Consider the following 16,771-nt stretch of genomic DNA (forward strand, 5'->3'; position numbering starts at 1 on the left):
TTCCAATAGTCTTCGTACCTCAGGCCTCCTCCTGCACCTATTGTCTATTGTCTATTGTCTATTGAGCCTTGCCGTATTATCCTTTACGCTGGATCAACAGAGGTCATGGCTTTGGTGGGCCGAGTCACGGCCCGCGAAGTCAGCCGTGGAATTCGGCTGTGGGAACGGATCTGCCGGCTGGGCTGGGCTGGTGTTCCAGAGTCCCAGCCACAGGGGGCAAAGTCGTCCCGCTGATCGGCACGCCCATGAGGTCAAGATCGGCACGCCGCCTCACCCGGCCTCGGCACCACCTTTTCAGGGAGACTTTCACCCGCGCTCTCGTAATCTTGTCGGCCTCAAAGGAGGCTCCAGTCCACAGGCTGCCAGAAAATCGATGGTGGATCTGTATAATTATATTGAAACATTAACCTGCGTAAGGTAATGTAGATCACAGACTGGCAATGAAACAGTGCCGCATTGAAATATCTCTCACATGGCGGAGTCTCTGGAATGGGACGTAAACCTAGAATCTTGTGACTCACCAGCAAAAGTGCCACTTACTGAACCATTAGAAAGAAAATTCATTATATCTCAAAATATTCGGTATTGTGACAGGAGCTACGAATATTTCTCTGTGCCTGACATGACTTTACTGCAATGTAACATCTCGCCTCAGAACTACAAGGGATGCAGCAACGGCGTGGCCAATCAGAGGTGGCTCTGGGTACCAGAGAGGAGAGTGCTAAGTGTTTTTTCTACCTCTGTATTGGACAATGAAGTTACGGCAGCAAACCAGGCTGGTGTCTGCACCTTCTCCATCTGTGGACCGCGGGAAACAGAGCAGCCTGTAAGTAATACGGTCGCCTCTCTCCGATATCACTGTTACAAATTGTTTTGCATCTTTTGGTTGACCTGTATTTCTAGTTGCATGAATATCTGGAGCTGTTACATCAGTCCGCCGGCAATGAAATTTGAAACGATTCTTCAATCCGGCTTAAAGAGTCTTTGTTCCTTGCAATTCTGGAAGTCTGAAGAAGGGTCTTGACCCGAAACGTCAGCAATTCCTTCTCTCCAGAGATGCTGCCTGGCCCGCTGAGTTACTCCAGCTCTCTGTGAAATGTCACCTATCCATGTTCTCCACAGATGCTGCCTGACCCGCTGAGTTACTCCAGCTCTCTGTGAAACGTCACCTATCCATGTTCTCCACAGATGCTGCCTGACCCGCTGAGTTACTCCAGCTCTCTGTGAAACGTCACCTATCCATGTTCTTCACAGATGCTGCCTGACCTGCTGAGTTACTCCAGCACTCTGTGAAACGTCACCTATCCATGTTCTTCACAGATGCTGCCTGACCCGCTGAGTTACTCCAGCATTGATACCTTCGAAGAGCAAAGAGCATCTGCAGTTCTTTCCTATAACAATTGAAATTCTTATTTGTTGTAGCTTAACAGGTCCGGGAACATTAAAGAACTCTAAAAAATATATAACCATAAATATTATTATTGATATGTTATACATATATTATAATTAATAATACAATATAATATATTATAAATTAAGATATTATAACAATAATTTTATAAATATATATAATACATTTATAATCATAATGCTAAGTAACCATAGAGTAAGTAAGATAGTAAGATAGAGCTCTTAAGGATAGCGGAGTCAGGGGGTATGGGGAGAAGGCAGGAACGGGGTACTGATTGAGAATGATCAGCCATGATCACATTGAATGGTGGTGCTGGCTCGAAGGGCCGAATGACCTACTCCTGCACTTATTGTCTATTGTCTATTATCTATTAGGCCCGGGGAGCGCTATAGGCCCGGACACTGTAGGCCTGGACACTGTAGGCCTGGGGGGCGCTGTAGGCCCGGACACTGTAGGCCTGGGGGGCGCTGTAGGCCCAGATAGTGTAGGCTAACGGGGTGTGTTCGGGCAGCAGGGCCGAGTGTGTTCGCCAAACGAGGGTTGCGTAGCAACCCACCTCCCGGCCCGGGCGGCCGCCATTGGTGGAGCGAGAGCACGTGGCCGTTGGCTGGGTGAGGTCACGTGGGGCGCAGGGCGGTGACATCACCTTATTTGGGAGTTAGATGTTGGCAACCCTAGCTGTGTGACTCTATGTTCGTAAGCTTTGCATTCTAATCACCTGATGGATAATTAATTTTCTTTGAATTTCAGGATTTATGAGTGCCTTTGGTATATTTATGGTTTCTCATTTTAAACTTTGCTGCAAGTGGAAACATCTTCCTCACATTGACACCTCTCAGACTCGCCTTTTCTGAGAAAAAGTCACTGGACAGCTCAGTCCTTCCTGATATTCCTGTACCTCTACTGCTTGGTGGTGTCGGTGGATAACAGATATCTGCATTGTAATGTTGTACCCATACACAATCCTTGCAGATATTCCCGCTCGTCTGTGTTGGGCAGCAATAAACGCCTTGTTTTACTCTTCCGTTAGGGTTATTACTTCACACACCCCAAAACACAGCGGAGAACAGTGGTTTGTTTGGCCTGTAGCAGGGCATTGAGGGGAAAGAATGTTCTGACCAAGCAGCAACAAGGTGCCTCGTTCATCTGCGCCACAGGCTGCAAAGGGAGCCACGTGGAAGAAACAGGACCCTTCAGGTGCCTCAGAGTTCCAAAGGTAATGCTCTGCTTTCATAAGTTCACGTGATAGGAGCAGAATTAGGCCATTCGGCCCATCAAGTCTACTCCGCCATTCAATCATGGCTGATCTATCTCTCTCTCCTAACCCCATTCTCCTGCCTTCTCCCCATAACCCCTGACACTCGTACTGATCAATCTGAGTTACAGTCTAATAGTGGGCCCCAACTCTACTGCATCAGCCAATGTAGTTGTAAGTTTAGAATGTGTAAGATATCAGATGATGGAGTGCAGACATCCTGTGTATTTGGGTGAAGAGTTGGCACCAAGTTGGCTATCTTTTTTTGAGGTATCCCATATGAAAGTTGTACAGGGCCCTAGTGAGACCGCACCTGGAGTACTGTGTCCAGTTTTGGTCTCCAGATTTGAGGAAGGATATTCTTAGGGATGTTCAGTAATTCAGGGACGGGATTACTGAATTCAGGGACGATGAAATTTGAAACAATTCTTCAATCCGGCTTAAAGAGTCTTTGTTCCTTCATCAGACTGAAGAAGGGTCTCGACCCGAAACGTCACCCATTCCTTCTCTCCCGAGATGCTGCCTGACCTGCTGAGTTACTCCAGCATTTTGTGAATAAATACCTTCGGTATGGGTAGAAGGCAGGAACAGGGTACTGATTGAGAATTATCAGCCATGATCACATTGAATGGTGGTGCTGGCTCGAAGGGCAGAATGGCCTCCTCCTGCACCTATTGTCTATTGTCTATTGTCTAAATCTGCAAAGCTGTTAATTCTCTTGTTTGTAGGTTGACCTTTCCACTTCTGAAGCCATAAATACTTTGGGCCACTTGGAAACAAAAGTAAGTTGCTTGCGGGTGGAGACATCAGTGCAGACGGTTGCACGGGATATCTCGGCTGCCAAGACCCAGTTAGCAGTTCGAATGCTGGCCTATCGAAACGGTGCTGAAAATAAGAACGGTGAATTGATCATTGGAACAACGTTTTCCTTGGTAATAAAGCCAGGATAAGTAAACATATTCTCAAATAAGACAGAAATCACTCATCAGCCCTGTGAAAATTAAGGACTGGCCATTTAATTTTGTTCTGGTGAAGCATCCCACTTTTTAGTGTTTAGAGGTACAGCGCGGAAACAGGTCCTTCGGCCCACTGCGTCTGCACTGACCAGCGATCCCTGCACGTTTAACACTATCTTACACTAGGGTCCATTTTTATATTTACACCAAGCCAATTAACCTACAAACCTGTAGGTCTTTGGAGTGTGGGAGGAAACTGAAGTTCTCAGAGAATACCCACGCCGGTCACGGGGAGAACGTACAAACTCCGTACAGACAGCGCCCGCAGTCAGGATAGAACCCGGGTCTCTGGTGCTGTAAGCGCTGTAAGGCAGCAACTCTACCGCTGCGCCACCATGCTGAACACATCAGTGCAATCTACACTTGAAACATTCACTGGTGTGAATTCTCATAATGGGGGGGGGGAGAGGAAATTGCCTGATTAGTTTAAGTTTTAGTTTAGAGATACAAAGCTTGAAAACAGGCCCTTGGGCTCACCAAGTCTGTGCCCACCAGCAATCACCACCTACTCTAGTTCGGATCTCCATATATCAGAAATGTCCCTTCTCAATAGCTGGCCATATTGTATCACCCCACATACATTCATTTCATTTAAAAATCACTCTCACTCTATTACTAAGCAAATAGAATATATGCTGTATCCAGTCATTAATGAATATCACAAAACATTTGATTATTGTTGTTAGTAGCTTGAAAAATGCTTCAGATTTGTTTGGGGGAATGTGTGTGGATCGGGAGGGGTGGGTGAGAGGTTGATTGTTGTGAGGGTTGGAGGGAGGAACAGTTCGAGGGTGGATCAAGACGGGGAGGGGTGGGGGGGGGGGGGGGAGATGGGTAGCTGTGGAGCCGAGGCGGGGGTGGGGGAGGAATGAGTTACACGGCAATGGCGATGGTGGAGGTGATAGATCACAGCGGGAATGTGGTGATGAGGTGCGATGGGAACGGGGTGAAGGAACTCGACTGGGTTTGGCAGGAGCTGAAGAGGTCTGGTTGTGATGGGGTATGGCGGAGGAGGTGGATTGTAGTGGGGATGGCAGTGGAGGCCAATTATGATGGTGGCGGAGATTGAATGTGAGGGCGTTGTGGAGGGGCTCGATGCTGGTCTGTTATTCTGATGTGCTGTTGTGCTGCTGCAAGTAGGAGTTTCATTGTTCTATCTGGGACATAATGACAATAAAACACTCTTGACTCTTGACTTGGCTCTCTTGGTGTGCGTGGTGGCGAGATCTTTTGTAGTCGGAGTGCTGGAGGAGATTGATTGTGGTGGGTTGGATGGAGACTTCAATAAGCGAGTTTGGTATCTCGACCGCAGGAAGGGTCTCGACCTGAAACGTCAGTCATTCCTTCTCTCCAGAGATCTCTGGAGAACATGGATAGGTGACATTTCACAGAGTGCTGGAGTAACTCAACGGGTCAGGCAGCCTCTCTGGAGAACATGGATAGGTGACATTTCACAGAGTGCTGGGGTAACTCAGCGGGTCAGGCAGCATCTCTGGAGAACATGGATAGGTGACGTTTCGGGTTGAGATCCTTCTTCAAATGATTTAACAGTATTAAACTATTGAAGTTGTTAATCATTCTCTTAAGTATTAGAGGGAAGAATGTTCTGGAATCATGATCGACAGTAACAGTTTCTTTCTTTCTCAGCGTGTATATCTGTGCTAACCCCCTACTTGCCTTGATCCAGTTGCTTGCCCTGTGTACTGAAAGACTCAAGCTAACCAGGCCTGCACGCCGACTGTACACCGCTGATGGAAGCCTGGTCCTGACTATTGCTGAGCTGCTAGCATGGACGATCAACGACACCTCACAGCAAAAAGAGCTGGAATTGAAACAAGCTAAAGAAAAGAAAGGTAGGAAGCCAAAGGGAATGATCAACGGGGAGAACAAAGAAATATCCGTGTGATTTAACAAACAATTTATTGCCTCTAATATCTAGGCAGGGTAATGGCATTTTATGGTCCATCCCATGCCTGTTCAACTGGCCTCTCCTGTTCCGGCTACACTTAGCAACTTGGGATGTGGTAAAGCTAGGGCAGTACAATAGCTAGTGGGGGAGGGGGGTTGGAGGGGGGGGGGGGGGGGGGAGGAGAGAGTGCTGCACCAATGCAGGAGAGGTTTGGGCCAAACGGGTCCACTTGGTCGAGTGTTCTATAAAAGTCCCAGCATTTAAAACGTAGGCACATGGACACATCTACTCTTGGAGAGTGGTTACTCTCTGAGATTCCCCGTGCTGAGGGTGGCGGAGGTCCTTAATGTGGAGTTTTACAGTCAAAGCCTTGTCTTGCTCGCTATCCAAACAGATCAAATGTGCCATAATATATACAATCATGTCAAACTCGTACAATCGATAGAGCAGAGGGTAACATACACAGAGTGCAGAATATAGTTCTCAGTATTGTAACGCATCAGCTCTTTGGACAAAGTCCAATATCCTCAATGGGGTAGAAGCTAAATCAAACAGTAGCCTAGCTAACAGAAGGACTGTTCAGAAACCTTGCAGAGCAATGCTTGATAGCTTAGTTACTGCACCATCCTGAGGGCTCGTGGAATGGTTCTCTGCCAGACGCTGCATGCTGTAACTATTCTTGTATACTTCCCACTAATGTTGAGCAGATAATTTCTCTGCTCCTTTCACTGCTAGATGGGGCAAAGTTATTGACTCCCGAGAGTAACGACCCGGACATCCGTGAAGACTTTAAAATAAACCCAACGATCAGAAACCCTCCCGAGGTCTGGGTGTCTTGTGGAGAACCCTTTGTACCCCTCAGTGGTAAGTGCTTCAAAATTGATTTTCCTAGTTTCTAAAATACCTGTAGCATATCTAGCAAAAAACTCCAACAAACAATTTGCAGAAGGAACTCAGTGGGTCAAGCAGCATCTGTGGGGGGAAGGAAGTGGTAATGTTTCTGATCACAGCCTGCAGGCAGGCCCACACATGCTTCCCATTTTCTTGTGCTCTTGCAGATTACCTTGAAAGCCAACATAAAGTCAGTGGGCTGAATGGCCTCCTTCTATGTCACAGGAAGATAACAAGCGGCACAATATCACTTTACATCGTGATTAGGGTTGCCAACTTTCTAACTCCCAAATAAGGGACAAAATGTGACGTCACCGCCCCGCGCCTCACGTGACCTCACCCAGCGATCGGCCACGTGCTCCCGCTCCACCAATGGTGGCCGCCTAGGCCGGGAGGTGGGTTGTTACCCAAACCGCCCCATCCCCAGGCACTTTCCCCTGCAACCGCACGAGATGCAACACCTGTCCCTTTACCTCCCCCCTCAACTCCATCCAAGGACCCAAACAGTCTTTCCAGGTGAGACAAAGGTTCACCTGCACCTCCTCCAACCTCATCTATTGCATCTGCTGCTCTAGATGTCAACTTATTTACATCGGCGAAACCAAACGCAGGCTCGGCGATCGCTTCGCTCAACACCTGCGCTCGGTCCGCATTAACCAACCTGATCTCCCGGTGGCCGAGCACTTCAACTCCCCCTCCCATTCCCAGTCTGACCTTTCTGTCATGGGCCTCCTCCAGTGCCATAGTGAGGCCCGCCGGAAATTGGAGGAACAGCACCTCATATTTTGCCTGGGCAGCTTGCAGCCCGGTGGTATGAACATCGACTTCTCCAACTTTAGATAGTTCCTCTGTCCCTCTCTTCCCCTCCTCCTTCCCAGATCTCCCTCTATCTTCCTGTCTCCACCTACATCCTTCCTTTGTCCCGCCCCCCCGACATCAGTCTGAAGAAGGGTCTCGACCCGAAACGTCACCCATTCCTTCTCTCCCGAGATGCTGCCTGACCTGCTGAGTTACTCCAGCATTTTGTGAATAAATACCTTCGATTTGTACCAGCATCTGCAGTTATTTTCTTATACTACTGGTTGCTATGCAACCTCCGTTAGGCGAACACACTCAGCCCCACTCCCTGAACACACTCCATTAGCCTACAGTGTCCAGGCCTACAGTGTCCGGGCCTACAGCGCCCCCCGGGCCTACAGTGTCCGGGCCTACGGTGTCTGGGCCTACAGTGTCCGGGCCTACAGTGTCCAGGCCTACAGCAGCTCCCGGGCCTCCAGTCCGGGCCTACAGTGGCCCCTGAGCCTACAGTGTCCGGGCCTACAGTGTCCGGGCCTACAGTGTCCAGGCCTACAGTATCTCCCGGGCCTACAGTGTCCGGGCCTACTGCGGTCCCCGGGCTTTCAATGTCCAGGCCTACAGCGGCCCCCGAGCCTACAGTGTCGGGGCCTACAGCGTCCCCCGGGCCTAATACGGGATAAGGGCGGTCCCGTACGGGACAAACAAATTTAGCCCAAAATACGGGATGTCTCGGCTAATACGGGACAGTTGGCAACCCTAGTCGTGATTGATGAGAGACCCTGACATTGAAGAGGTTGGCTGCTCGTTTTGTACATTAATCAGTCAGTCATCTCATCTGCAAAGGTGTCGCCCCTGAGCGTGCAACACTCCCACGCCATTGCTCCGTTCGTGCATTAGGGTTAATTATGGGCAGTGCCAGACCTGAGAATGTGCTCATGCCCTTGATCCGAGAAGCGGCCATGAACCTGTGTGTGATGAGAGTGACTGCATTTGATTGCCTGTTTCTCCAGTTTCCAGCATCTGCAGTCTGATAGTTTATTGCCTCAGCTTCCAGCATCGGCAGTCCCGTGTGTCTCATTAGGTTTACAACAGGAAACGCTGGGAATGCACAGAGAATTGGGTAAAAAACATCGAGGAGAATTCTATCCCCCAATACCATTTGCAACTCCATGATAGGCCTGCCCACTCTTCTGAGACCTGTCAGAAAGCTCATGCCCAGAAGGCAGGTTATGACTTCTTCGACCATATTTAATCTCCAAGTGAAATTTAACATGAGTTAACCCACCAGGTGAAGACTGGAGGTACGGAGACTATTGGAAGTAAAGCATAGAGCGGGCACGGTGGCGCAGTGGTAGAGTTGCCGCCTTACAGCGAATGCAGCGCCGGAGACCCGGGCTCCATCCCAACTACGGGTGCTGTCTGTATGGAGTTTGTACACTCTCCCTGTGACCTGCATGGGTTTTCTCCGAGATCTTCGGTTTCTCCCACACAATAGACAATAGACACAGGAGTAGGCCATTCGGCCCTTCGAGCCAGCACCGCCATTCAATGTGATCATGGCTGATCATTCTCAATCAGTACCCCGTTCCTGCCTTCTTCCCATACCCCCTGACTCCGCTATCCTTAAGAGCTCTATCTAGCTCTCTCTTGAATGCATTCAGAGAACTGGCCTCCACTGCCTTCTGAGGCAGAGAATTCCACAGATTTACAACTCTCTGACTGAAAAGGTTTTTCCTCATCTCCGTTCTAAATGGCCTTCCCCTTATTCTTAAACTGTGGCCCCTTGTTCTGGACTCCCCCAACATTGGGAACATGTTTCCTGCCTCTAACATGTCCAACCCCTTAATAATCTTATATGTTTCGATAAGATCCCCTCTCATCCTTCTAAATTCCAGTGTATACAAGCCTAGTCGCTCCAGTCTTTCAACATATGACAGTCCCACCATTCCGGGAATTAACCTAGTAAACCTACGCTGCACTCCCTCAATAGCAAGAATATCCTTCCTCAAATTTGGAGACCAAAACTGCACACACTCCAAAGACGTGCAGGTTTGTAGGTTAATTTGATTTGGTATAAATGTAAAAAATTGTCCCTAGTTGGTGTAGGATAGTGTTAATGTGCAGGGATCGCTGGTCGGCGTGGACCCGGTGGGCCGAAAGGGCCTGTTTCTGTGCTGTATCTCTAAACTAAACTACACGAAAAAATAAAGGTCATTCCACAGCTTCTGATCTTCCCCTCCCACTTTAACTCCCTGGTTAAAGTCTAAAACCACTGCTCCACTTTGGGTATGGGTACTGCCATTGGTTTATTGTTGTCATGCGTACCGAGATACCGTGAGAAAATTTGTTTTGTATGTTAACCAGGTAAACCATATAACATGTACGATTGTGATCAAGCTACAAATGATTACACCTGGTAGAACTTGAAGAGAGAGGAAACCGTGCAGATTGTCGAGTTACAGCTACTGGAAAGTGCAGATAAAGAACAGTGAAGGGTAGACTGGGAGTTTGGGAATGCATTCTCACTGAAGCTTGTGAGAGATCCGTTCAAGAGTCTCATCATAGCGGAGAGAAGCTGCTCCTGATTCTAGCGGTACATGCTTTTCAGAAGGAACCCAGGAAAATGCATTCATTCACATTTTCCAGTTACAAAACAGAACCCTCTCTTCCTGTCTCCAAGTTAATATCAGGCTATCACCTAGAAACATAGAAAATAGGTGCAGGAGGAGGCATTTGGCCCTTCGAGCCATTCATTGTGATCATGGCTGATCATCCACAATCAGTAACCTGTGCCTGCCTGCTCAGTGATCTCTGTGCCACCACCCAGTGATGACCCCTTCTCCCGACTTCACCGGTCCCCCTCCTCCTGGACTCCCCAGAATGGCCTTCTACCATCTCTAGACCTCTTTATTTCTAACTGCCGGCGTGACATCAACCGTCTCAACTTTTCCACTCCCCTCACCTACTCCAACCTCACCCCCTCTGAACGTACAGCCCTCTGCTCACTCAGCAGCAACCCCGACATTATCATCAAACCTGCCGACAAGAGATGTTCCGTGGTAGTCTGGCGCACTGACCTCGACTACACTGAGGCCAGATGACAACTCTCAGATACCTCCTCCTACTTATCCAAGGACCATGATCCCACAGATGATCACCAGGCCTTAATCTCACACACCATTACTGATTTCATCACTTGTGGCTGTCTGCCTTCCACAACCTCCAACCTTATCGTTTCCCAGCCCCGCACGGCCTGATGTTACCTTCTCCCCAAAATCCACAAACACAACTGCCCTGTTTCTGCCTGCCCCTGTCCCATGGAAATGATTTCCACACACCTCGACTCCATCCTATCCCCCCTGGTCCGATCGTTCCCAACCTATGTCCAAGATTCCTCACATGCCCTTCGTCTCTTTAATGACTTCCGTTTTCCGAGCCCCCACTCCCTCATCTTTACTATGGGCGTCCAGTCACTCTACCCCTCCATCCCTCACTAGGAAGGCCTTAAAGCCCTCCATTTCTTCCTCAACCGCAGAACCAGCCAATCTCCATCTACTAACACTCTACTCCGCCTGGCGGAGCTGGTCCTCACCCTCAACAACTTCTCCTTTGACTCCTCCCACTTCCTCCAAATCCTGGGCGTAGCTATGGGCACCCGCATGGGCCCCAGCTACGCCTGCCTCTTTGTAGGGCATGGGCCCCAGCTATGCCTGCCTCTTTGTAGGGCATGGGCCCCAGCTATGCCTGCCTCTATGTAGGGCATGGGCCCCAGCTATGCCTGCCTCTTTGTAGGGTACGTTGAACAATCCCTGTTCCAGGCTTACACCGGCCCTATCCCCGAACTCTACCTCCATTATCATTGACGACTGCATTGGTGCTACCTCCTGCACCCATGCAGAACTCATGGACTTCATCAACTTCACCACCAATTTCCATCCTGCACTCAAATTCACTTGGACCATCTCCGACACCTCCCTCCCCTTCCTTGATCTCACAGTCTCCATCACAGGAAATAGACTACTGCCTGACGTCTATTACAAACCCACTGACTCCCACAACAATCTCGACTACACTTCTTCCCACCCTGTTTCCTGCAAAGACTCTATCCCATACTCCCAATTCCTCCGTCTACGCCGCATCTGAGCCCAGGATGAGGTGTTCCATACTAGAACATCCGAGATGTCCTCATTCTTTAGGGAACGGAGGTTCCCCTCTCCCATCATAGATGAGGCCCTCACTCATGTCTCCTCGGTACCCCGCAGCTCCGCCCTTACTCCCCCTCCCCCTAGTCGCAACAGAGACAGAGTCTCCCTAGTCCTCACCTTCCACCCCATCAGCCGTCGCATACAACACATAATCCTCCAAAATATGCGCCATCTCCAACGGGATCCCACCACTAGCCCCATTTTCCCATCTCCACCCCTTTCCACCTTCCGCAGAGACCGTTCACTCCGCAACTCCCTGGTTAACTCATCCCTTCCTGCCCAAACCACCCCCTCCCCAGGTACCTTCCCCTGCAACCGCAGAAGATGCAACACCTGTTCCTATACCTCCTCCCTCAACTCTGTCCAGGGACCCCGACAGTCCTTTCAGGTGAGGCAGAGGTTCACTTGCACCTCCTCCAACCTCATCCACTGTATCTGTTGGTCAAGATATGGACTCTTCTACATCGGCGAGACCAAACGCAGACTGGGTAATTGTTTCACGGAACACCTTCGCTCAGCGCGCCTGAACCAACCTGATCTCCCGGTTGCTGGACACTTTAATTCCCCTTCCCATTCCTACACACACCTTTCTGTCCTCGGTCTCCTCCGTTGTCAGAGTGAGGCTAAATGCAAATTGGAGGAACTGCATCTCATATTTCGCTTGGGCAGCTTACAGCCCAGTGGTATGAATATTGATTTCTCTCACTTCAGGTAGCCCCGGCATTCCCTCTCTCTCCATCCCTCACCCACCCAAGTCACACTAGCCTCTCATTTTCACCGTACAAACAGCTAACAATGGCCTGCTTCCTTTTCTCATCGTTACTTTTTTGCATACCTTTCATTCATTTTTCTTTATCTCTCCACATCACCGTCTATATCTCTCTTTTCCCTTATTCCTAACCAGTCTGAAGAAAGGTCAGAGGAAAGACGTTCTAGCCTTAGAGGGAGTACAGAGAAGGTTCACCAGATTGATCCCTGGGATGGCAGGACTTTCATATGAAGAAAGACTGGATAGACTAGGCTTATATTCGCTGGAATTTAGAAGACTGAGGGGGGATCTTATTGAAACATATAAAATTCTTAAGGGGTTGGAGAGGCTAGATGCGGGAAGATTGTTCCCGATGTTGGGGAAGTCCAGAACCAGGGGTCACAGCTTAAGGATAAGGGGGAAGTCTTTTAGGACCGAGATGAGAAAACATTTCTTCACACAGAGAGTGGTGAGTCTGTGGAATTCTCTGCCACAGAAGGTAGTTGAGGCCAGTTCATTGGCTATATTTAAGAGGGAGTTAGATGTGGCCCTTATGGCTAAAGGGATCAGGGGGTGTGGAGAGAAGGCAGGTACAGGTTATTGAGCTGGATGATCAGCCATGATCATATTGAATGGCGGTGCAGGCTCGAAGGGCCGAATGGCCTACTCCTGCACCTATTTTCTATGTTTCTAAGGGACCCCACCCGAAACGTCACCCATTTCTTCTCTCCGGAGATGCTGCCTGTCCCGCTGAGTTACTCCAGCTTTTTGGCCCTACTATTAGACATAGACATAGAAAATAGGTGCAGGAGTATAAGCCTAGTCTATCCAGTCTTTCTTCATATGAAAGTCCTGCCATCCCAGGGATCAATCTGGTGAACCTTCTCTGTACTCCCTCTAAGGCTAGAATGTCTTTCCTCAGATTAGGAGACCAAAACTGTACATAATACTCCAGGTGCGGTCTCACCAAGGCCCAGTACAACTGCAGCAGAACCTCCCTGCTCCTAAACTCAAATCCTCTTGCTATGATTGTTTGTTTATGTATATAGAGCAATTTTTTTTTACTATTGTTAAAAGTTTATATATATGGTAAAGTCGGGCCTGCCTTACTAGGAGTAGTAAGCTTTCAATCTAATTGAACATATCTAGCCATGCTCTTTATGCTATGCGTTTTTGCATATCCAACTTATAATCATTCTATCATGTCAATGCTTTTCCACCCATTTATTGCACTTCACCAGAAATACCTCCCTGCACCTTCAGAGGGCCCTGCGAGCCTGTGTAATTTAAGGTGCAACAGAATAGTCATTGCTGAGCTCAGTGAATTTTAAACAGTCCATCATTTTAGTTTAGTTTAGTTTAGTTTAGAGATAGAGCGCGAAAACAGGCCCTTCGGCCCACCTAGTCCGCACCGACCAGCGATCCCCGCACACTTACACTATCCCACACACACTCCAAGAACAATTTACATTTATACCAAGCCAATTAACCTGCAAACCTACAAGTCTTTGGTGTGTGGGAAGAAACCGAAGATCCCAGAGAAAACCCACGCAGGTCTCGGGGAGAACGTACAAACCCCGCACAGACAGCACCCGTAGTCAGGATCAAACAGCGCCAGAGACCCGGGTTTGATCCTGACTACGGGCGCTGTCTGTGCAGGATTTGTACGTTCTCCCCGAGACCTGCGTGGGTTTTCTCTGAGATCTTCGGTTTCCTCCCACACTCCAAAGAATTGTAGGTTTGCAGGTTAATTGGCTTGGTGTAAATGTGTGGGATAGTGTAAGCGTACGGGGATCGCTGGTCAGTACGGACTAGGTGGGCCGAAGGGCCTGTTTTCGTGCTCTATCTCTAAACTAAACTAAGAACAATTTACATTCATATGGAAGCCAATTAACCTACAAACCTGCACGTCTTTGGAGTGTGGGAGGAAATCGAAGATCTCGGAGAAATCCCAGGCAGGTCACGGGGAGAACGTACAAACTCCGTACAGACAGCGCCCGTAGTCAGGATCGAACCCGGGACTCTGGCGCTGTGAGGCAGCAACTCTACCGCTGTGCCACCATGCTGCCTGCACATTTATGTGGTATTATATGGTATTTTACAGGTTTATATTAGCTGCAGCATCAGGGTCAAAGAGAGCTCGACTATACGAGGTAAACTGGATGCAAAACCACATGAAATCTTTACACTTGGCTAACTTTTTAGTTTACAGTAGATTTATAATTATAATGTAGTACAATCTCTTTGGGCCAGAGGCGATCTGTAACATGAAGCTTTTCCTGTAGTCAGCAAATTACCTGGGAATGGAGCAAACTATTCTCTGCTCAATAAACACTCTCAAATTCTCTTTCTCACATCTCACTCCATCCATTCCCTCTCTCTCTCTCAAATGCTCTCACTGTCTCTTTTACAGTGCCCTCCATAATGTTTGGGACAAAGACCCAGCATTTATTTATTTGCCTCTGTACTCCATAATTTGAGATTTGCAAAAGAAATAAATCACATGCACTTAAAGTGCACATTGTCAGATTTTAATAAAGGCCATTTTTACACATTTTGGTTTCACCATGTAGAAATTACAACAGTGTTTATACATAGACCCCCCATTTCAGGGCACCATGATGTTTGGGACACAGCAATGTCATGTAAATGAAAGTAGTCATGTTTAGTATTTTGTTGCATATCCTTTGCATGCAATGACTGCTTGAAGTCTGCGATTCATGGACATCACCAGTTGCTGGATGTCTTCTCTGGTGATGCTCTGCCAGGCCTGTATTGCAGCCATCTTTAGCTTGTGCTTGTTTTGGGGGCTAGTACTCTTCAGTTTTCTCTTCAGCATATAAAAGGCATGCTCAATTAGGTTCAGATCGGGTGATTGACTTGGCCACTCAAGAATTGACCATTTTTTAGCTTTGAAAAACTCCTTTGTTGCTTGGGATCATTGTCTTGATGTAGAATGAACCGCCGGCCAATGAGCTCTAAGGCATTTGTTTGAACTTGAGCAGATAGGATGTGTCTATACAGAATACAGAGGTTACACTGCACGATGCAAACCACTGGTTAGCTGCAAAAATAGGATGGCCAGGGTACAGTTTGCCAAGAAGTACTTAAAAGAATTCAGAATTCATTATGCTACTACCATCAGCAGTTATATCATCAATGAAGATAAGTGAGCCAGTATCTTCAGCAGCCATACATGCCCAGGCCATAACACCGCCACCATTGTGTTTCACAGATGAGGTGGTATGCTTTGGATCTTCTCTCCTCCATACTTTACTCTTGCCATCACTGATATGTTAATCTTCGTCTCATCTGTCCACAGACCTTTTTCCAGAACTGTGGTTGCTCTTTCAAGTACTTCTTGGCAAACTGTAACCTGGCCATCCTATTTTTGCAGCTAACCAGTGGTTTGCATCGTGCAGTGTAACCTCTGTATTTCTGTTCATGAAGTCTTCTGCGGACAGTGGTCATTGACAAATCTACATCTGACTCCTGAAGAGTGTTTCTGATCTGTCGGACAGGTGTCTGGGGATTTTTCTTTATTATAGAGAGGAGAATTCTGTCATCGGCTGTGGAGGTCTTCCTTGGCCTGTCAGTCCCTTTGCGATTAGTAAGCTCACCAGTGTTCTCTTTCTTCTTAATGATGTTCCAAACAGTTGATTGTTTGGCTGATGTCTCTAACAGTTTTATTCTTGTTTCTCAGTCTCATAATGGCTTCTTTGACTTTCATTGGCACAACTTTGGTCCTCATGTTGATAAACAGCAATAAAAGTTTCCAAAGGTGATGGAAAGACTGGAGGAAAGACAAGGTGCTGAGAGCTCTCTTATACCTGCATTAAAGAGGCAATTAAATACACCTGAGCAATTACAAACACCTGTGAAACCATGTGTCCCAAACATTATGGTGCCCTGAAATGGGGGGACTATGTATAAACACAGCTGTGATTTCTACATGGTGAAACCAAAATATAGAAATAAAAATACCCTTTATTAAAATCTGACAATGCGCACTTTAACCACATGTGCTATTACTAATCTCAAATTGTGGAGTACAGAGGCAAATAAATAAATGATGGGTCTTTGTGCCAAACATGCTGGAGGGCACTGTATATGGTTCCTGGTTCATATTCTCAGACCACCTCACACCATCTCTCTCATTCTTATACTAAAATAATCAACCACATTTATACAAAATGCTGCAATAACTAATCGGGTCAGGCAGCATCGCGGGGGAGAAGGAAAGTGATGACATTTCGGGTCGAGACCCTTCTTCAGACTGACCCGAAACGTCACCCATTTCTTCTCTCCAGAGATGCTGCCTGACCCGCTGAGTTACTCCAGCATTTTGTGTCTACCTTCGATTTAAACCAGCATCTGCAGTTTTTTTTCCTACACTCCGTCACAACCACATTTACACACTCATCACTCAGATGTTTACACCTGGGTTAAAACACACACTGTGCTCACATGCTTTCCCCATTCTGTCTCACTCGCACATACACCACATCCACACAGGGTTGTACTAAACACTTACTCTG

General features: G+C 47.8%; 1 protein-coding gene across 1 annotated transcript in view; it reads left to right on the top strand.

Annotated features, from left to right (window-relative positions):
- The window catches only part of LOC144602149 (doublecortin domain-containing protein 1-like), a 309,816-nt gene that overhangs the window by 249,030 nt on the left and 44,015 nt on the right, over positions 1-16,771 (top strand). The window contains exons 30-34 of the mRNA XM_078414883.1: positions 656-826; positions 2,442-2,627; positions 3,395-3,598; positions 5,370-5,535; positions 6,327-6,455. Coding sequence (XP_078271009.1) covers positions 656-826; positions 2,442-2,627; positions 3,395-3,598; positions 5,370-5,535; positions 6,327-6,455 — 856 coding nt within the window. The remainder of the gene's footprint in view (positions 1-655; positions 827-2,441; positions 2,628-3,394; positions 3,599-5,369; positions 5,536-6,326; positions 6,456-16,771) is intronic.

This window comes from Rhinoraja longicauda, chromosome 18, assembly GCF_053455715.1.
Source record: "Rhinoraja longicauda isolate Sanriku21f chromosome 18, sRhiLon1.1, whole genome shotgun sequence".
Lineage (NCBI taxonomy): Eukaryota > Metazoa > Chordata > Chondrichthyes > Rajiformes > Arhynchobatidae > Rhinoraja > Rhinoraja longicauda.